Genomic DNA, 13,326 nt, shown 5'->3' with positions numbered 1-13,326 from the left:
GCATTGTCAATGCCGAGAGACATCCATGACTCATCCATGAGTGGAGTTGCAGCGGCAAGTGCCAGAGGTGAGCTTTGGTGTCGTGTTATTGTTCTTTAGGTTAGGTGAACGACGGTAAGTGATAAATGGTTTATCTTTGAATATTTTTTGAAGGCGATCTGTGGAGTTGAGAATAGGCTGTTTCCTGTGAAGTATTTCTTGAATATTAGGGAGTGCTGGGTTATAAGTGATCGTGAAGGGGACTGGGGTGTTGGATTTATCTTTATCATGATTATGTTCCTGTAATGTCTCACTTCTGGGTATCTGTTTGGCTCTTAAGATTTGTTCTTTCACAAAACGGTCTTTATAGCCTCGTTTTGTTAAATGTGAGAGCAATTCTGCTGATCGATGTTCGAAGAATTCGTCTTTGGAGCAAATCCGGCGTAAACGGAGAGCATGAGAATGAGGTAAAAAAAAGAGAAGAATGAGGTAAGAGAACACATCCTCCATACATGGGTCTCTTCCAAGGATAGTTTTTATTTTTAATCTAAAGGTAGCGCGGGTCATACTGCACGGCTATTTTAAGAAAAACACCTGATTGGTCAGTTGTAATGACGTAATTGAAATTTAAGATTTTGACGGCTTTGCTGTTCTAATGTAACAAAAGGTAGGCGATGAATCTAAAAATAGTTTCGAAAGCCAAGAGAAACGCTTCTGTTTTTCACTGCTGATCATTAAAGCTGCCTTTATCTCTACAAAACCTACACAAAGTAAGCTCTAAAGTAGCCTGCGAACAGCAGACGTATTTCCGGTCGTACCCCCGAAAAATAACGACCGGAAATACGTCTGCTGTTTGCAGACTAGCTCTGAAGAGACCTTTCTAATGTCTGTATGATAAATATTGCCCAAGATATGTTTATTTGAACTTGCTGTTTGAATGAAATCGACAAGCCGCAACACGGGATTACAGCAGTTACCAATAACACGCGACCTATCGCCTTCAAAAGACTCAGATCCGATAAAGTTTGGTTGACGTCAATCATAGAAAAGCCGTTGAAATTATTTTGAATTCAAGAAAATAATTAATTATTTTGACAAGATTCTAAGGTAACCCGGCAAGAAACTAAGAATTTTAACTCGCTAAAGGAGAAGGTTAACTTTATTTAAATTGATTACCGAGCCAGATCAAGGGAAAATAAAACGTATTTTTGAATTAAAAATTTTTTAATTTTCACTGCACTTGACAATTTGCTCACGTGCCGGGCGTCGCCAATCTCGTGCCCAGAGTCGTCAGGCTCTTTGGCCAGCGGTTGGTCGCTAGGAGAGACTCTGGAGAATTCGAAAATATTTAAAATTTTTGATTAGCTGCCCCGTAACAGCTTGCATTGTTTTACTGCAGAAAAGCGGTAATAAAATTCGCTATCCGATAAGAAGAAGTGTCTTTATTTACCATTTTGTTATGAAATAAGCTGTTACATCAAAAGGCAGGAGATCCAGCAAGCTCTGTTGAGCTTTTTAAAAGATCCTCGCTTAAATTTATTTAAATAGATATGTAAATCAGTTAATAGCAGAAGGCGGACTTCTTGTCTTACATTACTAATTAGAAAGCTATTTCTTGACTAACATGTTACTTATTGTAAACAAAAACGATTATGAAACATGATCTTGAACATACTCTTTAAGTTTGGTTTTGAATGTGTTAAACGAACTTATGTTTCTAATTTCAATGGGAAGGCTGTTCCATGTAATTGCTCCCTTAAACTTTATAGAAAATTTGCCATAATTTGTTCTTCTAAATTTGATATGTACCTTTGATGAAGATCGCGTATTATAGGAATGTATACTTTCATTAGTTTGAAAAAAGTTATCAAAGAATGCCAGTAATTTGTCATGGTTATATGAATAGATGAAAACTGCCGTCAGGTACGTATTTAATTCAAAGATCTTCAGTATTTTCAATGACTTGAACAGTGGTCCAGATTTTTCTGTATAATTGGCGAAGGTTATAATCCTGATAAGTTTTTTCTGTATCCTGAGGATGGGCTTTAATCTAGTGGGATACGTGCTTGCCCAAATAATGTTGCAATATGTTAAATATGGGTAGATCATGGTGTTGTACAATGTGAGTAGTGTTTTAAGAGGTAAGAAATGTCTTGTTTTGGCCATTATGCCGGTCATTTTTGCCATTTTCATTGTGACATGGTTAATATGGTATTTCCAAGTGAGTTCTTCATCAATGTATAATCCTAGAAATTTGGTGTAGTTCACTTGATTAATTGGTTGTTCATTAATAATCACGTTGCTTTATAACTCAACTTCCTCTTTTTAGTTTTGAAAATCATGAATTGTGTTTTATTGACATTAAGAGATAGCTTATTTGCATTCAGCCATAAAGATACCTGTTTAAGTTCTTGATTCATCGTTTTATATAATGTTTCTAGATATTTATGGCTAAAGAATAAGTTCGTGTCATCTGCAAATAATATAAAAGACAGTATCTGAGAGGATTTAGTTATATCATATATTGCCATAGATCAAAAACAAAAGAGGTCCTAAAACAGAGCCTTGTGGTACTCCACATTTTATCGTCAAGCCGTTTGAGACGGTCAATTTATATTTGACAATTTGTTCTCGATTCGACAAATAATTCTTGAACCATTCTAATCAGTACAACTCCTCTTATGCCAAAGTGTTCAAGTTTATATAAAAGGATATTGTGATTTACTGTGTCGAATGCTTTTGAGAGATCTAAGAACACACCCATGGTATATTCCTTATCGTCAATGGCTTTTGATATCTTTGTTAAAAGTTCCATTATATAGCGAGATTTGTCGAACGCTTCTTCCGAAAACCGTACTGATTTTCACTTAGAATGCTATGCTTATCCAAAAATTTGACAACGCTCTTATACATTAGTTTCTCTAAAATCTTTGAGAAGCATGATAGAACTGAAATCGGTCGATAGTTTGAAAATGATTCTTTGTCGTTTGATTTAAATATTGGTGTAACGACTGCTTTTTTAAGTTCAGAAGGGGCAATACCCGTGACAAACGACAGATTATATACGTGTGTCAAAGGTTTTACTATGTGTTTTGAAACTGCTTTCCGATCGAAATGAATATGCGGTATGTGGACATTGCTGTGTTGTGCACCGGAATGAAAAATAAGCATCGTTTTTTCGTGTAGAAATCATTTCGCTACCGCCTTTTCGATTCAATAATTGTATAGTATATTGATTAAGCTTTCCTGCGATGCAGGAATTATATTTCTAGCGTAAAGTAGAGCAAAGTTATGAACTTTCAAACATGTCACAGTAATCAATTTAAATCATTGCACGGAACTTCCCCAGCTTCTTGAATGATCATAGCCTGCGAATACAGCCGCCTCTCATCGCTCCCGGCCCCGATGTATTCGCAGGCTAGAATAATCACGGACTCTAAACAAAAAAACATATATTTAACAATTATTCCACGAGCGCGCGTTGGATATGAGATCGACAGACAGCCAACGAGGTGCGAAGCGCCGAGCTGGCTAAAATCATCTCATATCCAACAAACGCGAATGGAATAATTGTTTTATTAAAAACAATCAAGAAATATTGTAAGTTATGGCTGGTTTAGGCTCGATTACCAGCCGCTGTTCGGGAAAATGAGGAAGGAAAGCCGGACCCGAGGGAACGGCGGAAATCGAGCCTATGGCTGGTTTCGCTTAGCAAGAACAACCAGAAGACCATTTTAATGATCTCTATCCGGCGGGCAAGGTGAGTCAAATCCTGCGCTGTGATTGGCTACCCGGGCGGGCAAGATGGAGCTATCTTGCCCGCTCGGGATTACCCGTTGCCCGTTCACTTGGCATCGAAAGTTTAATCCCAACAACAATGCAATCTTTTCTTCGATTTTCTCGTTGTTTTGGGGGAAAACACTCAATAAAAAGTTCGGTAAACTCTCAACATTTACCTAAACGAAAGGAAAGAGAATGGAATCGTCCTGGTGTAGTGAAAATGTTGTTTCAGCTACAATGAATGTGAGTTGAACCGGTGAGTTGCTCTGCGTGTAGGATTTTAGATAGAGTTGATTTTGTAAAAACAATTGTCTCAAGTCCAGTGCCAAATTGATAAATTCTCTAGGTTTGCAATGACTGTATTTAAATCATAGCGTAGTGGAAGATGCGTTAAGTGTTTAGAGCAGTTCAGAAAAGTATTTTTCTCAAGTTCGCCGAAGAAGCTCACGTTTTTAATTTAGCCGCGTCTTGCTTGTTGTAAACAACAAAATCTTATTAAAGTTTCGCCCAGTTTTCTGATTTACCCGCTCTTTTTTTCGGCTTGTGTTTGCATATAATCTCAAAATCTATTGTTCCATTCAAGAATTAATGATTGGAAGCCGAAAACTGTGGAAAAATGTTTATTATTTACGCCACCGTGCGATCAGCTGAATATGGCGAGTTTGCCGGATTCTATTCAAATCTTCCCGCTCTTGCGAAAATCTAAATTTTTCGTTCTCAATAATTGTATACTCCCTTTAAGCCATTATAAAGTTAGAGCCCTAAGATAATTTAGGATTCCTTGTTTTCCACGATTACATGCTAATCCAAAAATGTACTGAAAATAAATCTTGCACCGGCCGGCTATGAAGAATTTCTTTCCGAGTAGAGAAGTCTCATGTCCTGTTTTGTTGTTGTAGTTTTAACTTGAAGGTAAAGCCATATGATAAATTCTTTATTGACCAAGGTTGTTCGGTCAAGATGGCTGGATATTGGCCTCGTTCTTTTTTTGCGTTTTTATGGACCTCGACTTCGTCTCGGTCCATAAAAACGCAAAAAAAGAACTTGGCCAATAATATCCAGCCATCTTGACCTCACGCTTGGTCAATAACGCATAAATATACCGTGGCCGCTAAGCCAATCAAATTCCCGGAATTGCATTATACAATGATCCATTTTTTAATAAATGATAATAAACAGCCAAACCTGATATAAGTTCAAAGGTCACTTTCGCTTTCACATTCTCCACTGGATGTTTACTGGTGGATTCTTCACTGCCCTCAGTTCCTTTTCTTTTTTCTCCTTTCCTTCTCAGGAACTGAGAAAGCTTTTCTCGAATGCTCAGTACAAAACATACTGTCAAACGCGAGTCACATCTTCAAAATTTTCCACTAGACCCGATGCATTTTCGACTTACGACGCGACACGACGGCAAGAACGGCTTTTTTTTTTTTTTTTTTTTTTCTTTTTGTGAGCGACCGCTTAACAGCTCAAAAGCCACTGGCATATATTTTCGTCTGAAATATGATCTGAAGTGCCGAGCCACACACCCCCACCTAAAATTCCTAGGGCTACCCCCCCCCCCCCCCCGGGTAGTTCCTCCACCTGGCGTCTCATTATATGAATTCGACCCAGCGCCGAGAGACCAAAACCGACCCCTCCCCCCCCCTCCCCCCCTCAAGGCCTCAGTTACTTCCCTGTTGAGTCAAGTCACAGGCGAATAACAAAGAAAACTATTAACAAAATACCTGTGTCGATGAGACACATCACATTAAGCGTTCTTTTGTTCATTGATGCTACAATGCTCCAGGCTAAATTGGATTTATTTTTAGTATTCTTTGTTATAAAAGGTCAGACGTGTCCTAAGGCAGTCGATTCGTGTATTGGAACTGTTCACCACATATCAGTTGCCATTTTCTCCGAAAGGATTCCGAAACAATCAAGAAAGTAGTTTGATGACATATCCAGAGACAGTTAAATAGCTAAGCCTTGTCAAAATTCACCTGAGAATTGACCCTTATTTCTGGGGTTAACAAATTTGTTTGAGAAGAAGTTTTCTTCCGCTAGTTCCTTTATCGGTGATTTTAATGGACTTTTCTTCAATCACGGACGTCAGTGGGTCAAATACTTCAATTCTCCTTGCGCAGATATTTATTTGGCTTCCAACGAACTACAAACAAACACAGCTTACAAGAACAAAAGGACCACAAAAGTACAAACTACTGGTTACGAAATGAGCCAGGGCCGGCCGCAGACAAGACATTAAACAAGAGATCATAGGACAGTCTTAGGACTGAAGCTTCTGAACACTCTTGGTTAAAATCACATCAGATACTAGGGACAACTGATACCAGTAAAACCTGACAGTTGAAATAGATATACTTCATGATATGTGCTCAGAAAGCACAACGGAGGTGAGCCAAAGTTAGTGCCTACTGTAATATAAGTAGTCATCTCGTCCAGAAACAACTGATTTGAATAAACTGTACTAAAACGCTTAAAGCGGGACAAGAAAAGTCAACCGTAAGGCACATGAGTGCTGCGTATGTTTCCAAATTAAAATAAATACGTTTTCAAATGACATGCACGAATCGCATATATTTAACACCAATCAGGAGTCAGTACAATTACAGACCACAGGATTGCATGGAACAACTTTATAAAAAAAGGTTAGATTTCCCACTATTTATTTCTTACAGCTGTATTGCGCGTTCCATGGTTTTATTCCTTTCAGTTATTTTCCTTTAAAAGGTGGCTTCCATTAGTCTCATAATCTGGTAAGTCTGCAATACTCAGGCGGTCAGTACACATACGTAAATAATGTTTCATTGTTTTCACAATCCGGGCCCTAAATTTCTTCACATTGATCGTGTCAAGCAACGGCTTTTTCAGATTTTTTTTTCTGTTGTGTAAATTTGCCATTTTTCTGTTGAGTTAATCTCTCAGTGTAATCAAATTCGTGACCAAACTGCTTGTAGTGTAATTACACAAAAGAAGCAATAATATTAATCTAAATCCAGTTTGATCCAATCTTGTTGATCACCAACTTGCAAACAAGGCAATTGTATTCAACTCGTCTGCAGGACCCTGTCGACGACTTGAAGGTGTTTTTCTGTTTATTTTATTTCTTATTCCATTCCTACTCATTCCTTTTAGCTCTCCAGTACCGGACCACATCACAAATCACGTGACGCTATAGATCATAGTACTCGAGTGGGTCTCAACGACATATTTTTTTCTTTTGTCTCACTGTTGTCCTAATATAACAACAATAGAATTGAACACTCGTGGACGAATGATCTTAGAGTACAGCACCGAAACAGTGGATTCTAGCGTCAGTCTCCTACTATATTTAGTACTGACTCGCGATCTCATTTATCCCAACTGTGATCGTGCTTGTTCGTACAAATACCAACACTCTCTAGCTCTTAAGACAAACACGCTCTTTAGAGAAGCCTTCCCCAGGGACGGGCATTTATCCACTTTAATTAGGCCGCAAGAAAGCATGACGGGGTCTCATAAATGAAGCGTGCTCCAATGCTATTCAGTTGGACTTGTAATTCATTATAGTTTCAAATAATTCCATTAGTCCATGTTAAGACAGAAACGAATGGAAGTCAAAGGTTTGTTTTGATTTCTTGCGTGATTGTAACATGAGTGCATGTATGCTTTCTTATTGTGATCTGAGGCTTTGTTGAAGCCAGCAACGGTTTTTCTGGCATTGGGGTGGATCTTTTCAAATCAATATTTCGCATGGTGGTATCCAAGAAGCTTCCCACACAGTCGTTTTTAATACGAGTCCCCTAAAAACGACAGCATGGGAGGCTTGTTTCCAAGCAACAAACATTTAACCAACAGAAACATGCAATTTGATCATAGGTTGAAAAGGTCGTGTAGAATGACGGAAATCGAAGCAAGCCTTCCATGCAAAATATTGATTTGAAAAGATCCACCCCAATGCCAGAAAAGCTGTTGGGAACCTCCTTAAGAATGAAAAAAGGAATGAAGAAAAAAAAATAGCGTAGACGTATGCAGCATAAAAGGATGTTTGGAGATTTCAACTTTGAACACAACAGTTAATGGACATTCTATTGAGGACATAAAATAAAGGAAAGAAATTAAATGTAAAGTCAAGAAAATGGAAAGTAGGAGAAAAGAATGTGGGAGGTAAATTAAGATGTAATCATTCATGCATAATATTCCTGTTAAGAGTTTTAAGCAATGATTTCACGCGACACATTTTCCGAAGTCCGGGAAGGTAAGTCCAACGTTAAGTACACTCATCTATCGTAACTGTCATCTAACTGCATCTCAGTGTACCCGATTTACCAAAGGTGGATGTTAAAGGTTTTAAATGCTAACTAACTGGATTAATTAACTGCACCAGTCACTAGTTACTCGACAAGGCAGACTCACGAGCAAAGAAATGGAAAATGCAGGAACATAATTATGTACACGGATCATAATTTTTTGACATTTTTTAATTGATACTCTCCCCTCTAACTGTTACATAGGGAAAATACAAAAGCGTGGGAGGTAGAGTGGGCGGGACGAAAACCGAATTGATGTTTAAATAATATGTTATTATCATCGACAAAGAAACGAAATATGCGATTATAAACAGCTCTTTCAAAATTTTAGAAAAGGCAGGAAGTATAGAAATTTGTCGGTAGTTTTGCGCTAAGCTAGCATTTTCAGATTTAAAGATAGGAATAATTTTAAATATTTTCAGTCTACCTAGAAAAACTCCTGATGACAAGGATAGGTTAATAGATAACAGCGGATCTGAGATGCGGTCGAGTGTTTCTTTGATGATAGAAATTGGAACGTTATCAGCTCCGGGGGCCTTACCGTCCGTAAAACCTTTAGTTATTGTGCTGAGTTCCTAAGCGGTTACATAAGTGAAGCTTGACCGCTCGACAACACACTGCTTATAAAATCTGGGAACGACTTGGAGGCAGGGGTTATTTTTTCAGCCAAATTTGGACCGATGTTTGTGAAATATTTACAATATTTGTTCGCAATTATTTCTTTACAGTTTATGCTTTCACCATTTTCATCTACTAACGGGTATGTCGGGTATGTTATGGCCTACGGGTGGCCTATTGCATAATTCAAAATCCTCCACGTCTTCTTGATGTTAGTCTTATTTGTTTCAATTTTATTTTCAAAACAGACCCTCTTGGCAACTCTAAGAAGATCAGTTAGTTTGCTTTTATACGTTTTGTATTGAAAAGTTTTTCATTCGATCGATGATGAAGGTACATTGCTTGTATAACTTATCAGTTTTTCTTATTGATTGACTTAATTAGGCTTTTAGTAAGCCAAGGTTTCCTAAAGGAATTCAGAGCCTTGCCTTTGATAGTTTTAAAGGAAAACACGTATCAAATAAGCCAGTGTACTTATCGATGAAAACATTGTAAGCGATGTTAGGATCATTGGCATTGGCATTGTTGGCCTGATCAGAGAAATTCCAGTTAATGTGTTCTAGTTTGTGTCTAAATTCATTGACTCTTACCTCGCTGGTATCTAGGATAGTAAAGCTGTTGCTGTCTTTACGCAAGTAATCACCGAAAACAATTGAAAACATCGGTAGGTGATCTGAGATATCACTTATGATCAAACCACTTTTTGAGGACATTGTAGTATTGTTTGTACAAATGTTGTCTATAAGCGTCGCGGAGTGCGCTGTAATTCTCGTGGATTTTGTAATCATTGGCAGAAAACCAAAAGCAAAATGCGATTCAATGAATTGAGCGGTGATTAAATGGGATTCATGCTTCAGTAGATCCAAATTAAAATCACCAGTTATATAACAATGCTTATTGCCTTTGGTAACAACGGAGATGATGCTGTACTGTCACTAATCGTTGAATTAGAACAAATCGTTTTTCGAGACTATTTGATATGCGAACATACTACAGGTTTGAACTATTAAGATAAACCGGATCTTCACTGATGCAGAACGCCTATGCTCGTCTTTGCACAGGCTAACCATCCTCACTTTGGTTGGTCAGCTGTGCTTGTAATTGGTTAATGGTTGACCCTCACTGAGTGAACAGGGTCCCAATTTGGCAAGGAACAGTATTTTAAGGCTCAGCACCGATCTACAGTATTTAGGTTAAGCACTGATTTCAAAACGGTTAGTTTTCATTCATTGTGATGGGTAACTATAGATACGCTAAACATTACAATCCTCGGCAGCTAGATATAGGCCACGGTGGTGTAGAAATGGGGCAAACGACTCAGGTTCGAGATGTACATCATGCCGATCAGTAAAGGTGTCTCTGCACTTACTAAGGTGACCTGAAAAAACAATAAAAAAACGATTTTTTTAACCCTTGATTTTTGTTATCTTAGAAAATCATTATTGATACCATCACTTATCGAATTGCAATAATAATAATAAAAAAATAAAAATACTTTATTGGTAGAAAACCAAACAACAAATACAGAAAAGTGATAAAAATATCGGTATCGAAAAAAAAAACGCTTAATAATTCTGCAGTTCATGCTAAGAATATCCATACAAAAACTTCTCGAAGACGTTGATCGATCAATAATATATACTAATAATAATAATAATAATAATAATAATAATAATAATAATTAATAATAATAATAATAAAAGCATTTATTTAAACACGATAAAATTACAGCATAGCTGATGCGGTCGTGTCTAAGCAATGTATACTTTCATACCGTAATGAATTTTTAAGTTTAGTTTGCTACTCCCAACGCAAGTTTCCGAGAAGAGGAGGTTTTTGTCTAAAACTTGTTTCAACGCGGTATTGCATTGCAAATTGTCTCTAAAACAGAATATTCCTTTTCTTTTTCCTTAACAGTTGAAGAAAATGTCTGAAGGTGAGGCAGATCGTTCAGATGTGATTGTAATTGGAGCTGGCTGCTCGGGCCTCATTGCATGTAAACACATGCTAGAGGAAGGACTGACGGTTGTGGCGCTGGAAAAACGCCCTGAGGTGGGAGGCCTGTGGTGTTTTACAGAAGACCCTGAAATCGTCACAGTCATGAGATCAACAAAAACAACCTCTTCATCTGCTGTAACAGAAATGTCCGATTTCCCGATGCCAAAAGAGATTGGAGATTTTCCAAAGCACGACGACTTCCTGCGCTACTTGAAGGCCTATTGTGATGAATTTCAATTATGGCCACACATTCGTTTAGAGCACGCTGTGAAGGAGGCTGCTAAGAAAGACAACTTATGGAGAGTGGAGTGCGAGAACGGGCGCGTGTTTAACAGTAAGTTCTTGGTCGTTTCCACGGGCTGTGTGCAGATCCCTAATCGAGACCTGGAAGAAACTGTTCTTCAAGATTTCGACGGTGAAATCCGACATAGTTCTGAGTTCAAGTCTTTTGATCCTAACCATAAGGGTAAACGAGTCATGTTGATTGGCGGAGGAGAAACAGCCAGTGACGTAGTAGAGGAGTGGTGTGACCATGTTGATTGCCTAATATGGAGTATACCACGTGGGATGCATTTCTTCCGTAAGTTTTCCAAGATCTTGCCAAATCGTAAGCCCCAGGCCCTGGACAAGGCATCCTCGCGAGTGATGAAATTCATTGCCCCTTACACAAAAAGCAAACCAGGTAAGCAAAGTTACAACAGAATAGCGTCGATATGATATTCACTTTTATATTTGGCTTTACATGTAATTCTCTATGAATTTTTTTATGGCTCAAGACCGAGTTACTTTTTAAGGAAACTCAATTACAATACTATCAGTTGTCATTACCACCACCATTATTGCTACAATTATTATTATCACCGTCAATTTATAGCAACTATCATTGCCCATGCCAATGTCTTTGTAATTTTGGGCCAAATTGTAATGTACCTTACGTACGTATCATTAAATTATCGTTATGGTTATCATTATCATTATCACTGCCACTGTCACCGCCTCACCGCCACTGCCACTGCCTGTACAATTGTCACCGCCTCTGTCACTGCCACTCTCCCCGCCTCTGTCACTGTCACTGTCACTGCCACTCTCCCCGCCTCTCCAACTGTCGCTGACACCGCCTCTGTTACGGCCATTGTCACTGCCTCTGCCACTGCCACTGTCACTGCCATTGTCAACGCCTCTGTCACGGCCATTGTCACCTTTTCTGCCTCTGCCTCTGCCATTGTCACCGCCACTGTCACTGTCATTGTTAATATTTTTTAGTTATTCAACAAACCAGGTTTGCTCTTGGTAATGAAATGTCACTGACGTTTACCGCAACTTCACCTCGGGAAATACTGAGAATTTTCTCGGTATTAAAAAAACCAAGAAACAATCGTGTTCCCTCCTTTATCCTACAGGACTGGCCTGGGTTTGCAAGTGGACTACAATGGGATCTCTCCTAGCTTATCAAGGACACGGTATCCCTGAGTGGAAAAACGACGCTAAATTTTTCCACTTCATCGTCAACAAGAATGGGCACGTGTTGGACAGGGTAGACTACAAGCACTGTATCCCCAAAGGCGCTATCGACAGCGTCCAAGGAAAGAAAATAGTATTCCGTGACGGAACGGAGGAGGAGGTAGACGTCGTCATCCAGTGCACTGGATACAAATCAGAATTTCCAATGCTTCCCGCCGAAGTTAGCGCTGTACCTACAACCGACAACTATAAGTACGTATTCAATGTCGACGACCCAACGCTGGCTTTCATCGGCTACGTTCGGCCAGTTCTTGGTTCATTGATCACGATTTCCGAATTACAATCCCTCTTCGTCTCAAGAGTGTTCTCGGGCAGGTGTGAGCTTCCGTCGAGAGATGAGATGCAGAGAGAAGCTGTCAAAGACAAGCTTTTCTGGGATGAATACTTCAAACATTCTTCCAGAAGATTGTCTACCTTAGTAGAAGCTTACACGTACGGTGATGACGTTGCTAAGAAGTGCGGGGTGATGCCAGATTATTGGGGGCTATTGAAAAGGAATCCCCGTGGAGGCTTGACGGCGCTGTTCGCTCCGTATGATGGCTGTTTCATGCGTCTAAATGACGAAAAATATGAGGAAAAGGCTTTACAACACCTGAGAGACCAATCAGCCGACACGTTCTCTCCACTGCACCTTTTGCTTATAATTTTCATGCGATTCATTTGGTTCGATTTCTGGCTTGATATTCTTTGTGAAGTCAAATACAAGATCCAGTGCGCGGGATGGTGGAAGCAGATCAACGATTGTCGTCCAGTTCGCTTCTTAGATTGGTGCTGGCAAACTCCCAAGAGATGGCTGTTTGATAACACCACAAGAGCCTAGCAACCTACTCCAGTGGGCCATCATGTTAGTAAGGGTGCAAAATGGCAAGAAATATATAATGTAATAAAATAACAAATGCTGCATTTGCAAGCATAAAAACAAACCGTATAGCCATTTATATTTACTCGCATTTAACCACTTCTAAGTTGTTCGAAATATTTAGCCGTTTTATTATATTTAACCTCATTTTATTATTCTCATTATTCTCAATTTATACAAATTAAGTGCACAATGGAAAATTTACAATTTTCTTTCGTTCTGTTCTTGGTCAATAACAGTAGAAACTCTTAAGGGGTGATAATAGCTAATATTGATAATGAT

General features: G+C 38.8%; 2 protein-coding genes across 3 annotated transcripts in view; both read left to right on the top strand.

The window, feature by feature from the left end:
* Positions 1-5,722: 5,722 nt before the first annotated feature.
* LOC146463032 (uncharacterized) overlaps positions 5,723-13,326 on the top strand; it is a 31,992-nt gene continuing 24,388 nt past the window's right edge. Inside the window, exon 1 of the mRNA XM_085084905.1 lies at positions 5,723-6,152. Within this exon, the coding sequence (XP_084941031.1) occupies positions 6,129-6,152 (24 nt within the window). The 5' untranslated portion in view covers positions 5,723-6,128. The remainder of the gene's footprint in view (positions 6,153-13,326) is intronic.
* On the top strand, positions 6,309-13,059 carry LOC146463037 (uncharacterized). 2 transcript variants are annotated; one of them, XM_085084908.1, is made up of 3 exons: positions 6,309-6,407; positions 10,584-11,346; positions 12,065-13,059. In XM_085084908.1, the coding sequence occupies exons 2-3, from the start codon at positions 10,593-10,595 to the stop codon at positions 13,003-13,005; spliced, it is 1,695 nt and encodes a 564-aa protein (XP_084941034.1). In that variant the 5' UTR covers positions 6,309-6,407; positions 10,584-10,592; the 3' UTR covers positions 13,006-13,059. The 2 variants fall into 2 exon arrangements, with proteins under 2 accessions (XP_084941034.1, XP_084941032.1); XM_085084906.1 differs by lacking the exon at positions 6,309-6,407 and adding an exon at positions 7,918-7,996.

The sequence above is a fragment of the Pavona decussata genome, unplaced genomic scaffold (genome assembly GCF_977016875.1).
Source record: "Pavona decussata unplaced genomic scaffold, jaPavDecu1.1 SCAFFOLD_181, whole genome shotgun sequence".
Taxonomy (NCBI): domain Eukaryota; kingdom Metazoa; phylum Cnidaria; class Anthozoa; order Scleractinia; family Agariciidae; genus Pavona; species Pavona decussata.
Note: the sequence above shows the minus strand (reverse complement) of the source record. Positions and strands in the feature narration are given on the sequence as shown.

Bases quoted from the DNA above. Each gene is read 5' to 3' on its own strand.
- LOC146463037 (XM_085084908.1), top strand. From the start codon at position 10,593: ATGTCTGAAGGTGAGGCAGATCGTTCAGATGTGATTGTAATTGGAGCT. The intron at 11,347-12,064 runs GTAAGCAAAGTT...TTTATCCTACAG, and splicing joins TTACACAAAAAGCAAACCAG to GACTGGCCTGGGTTTGCAAG.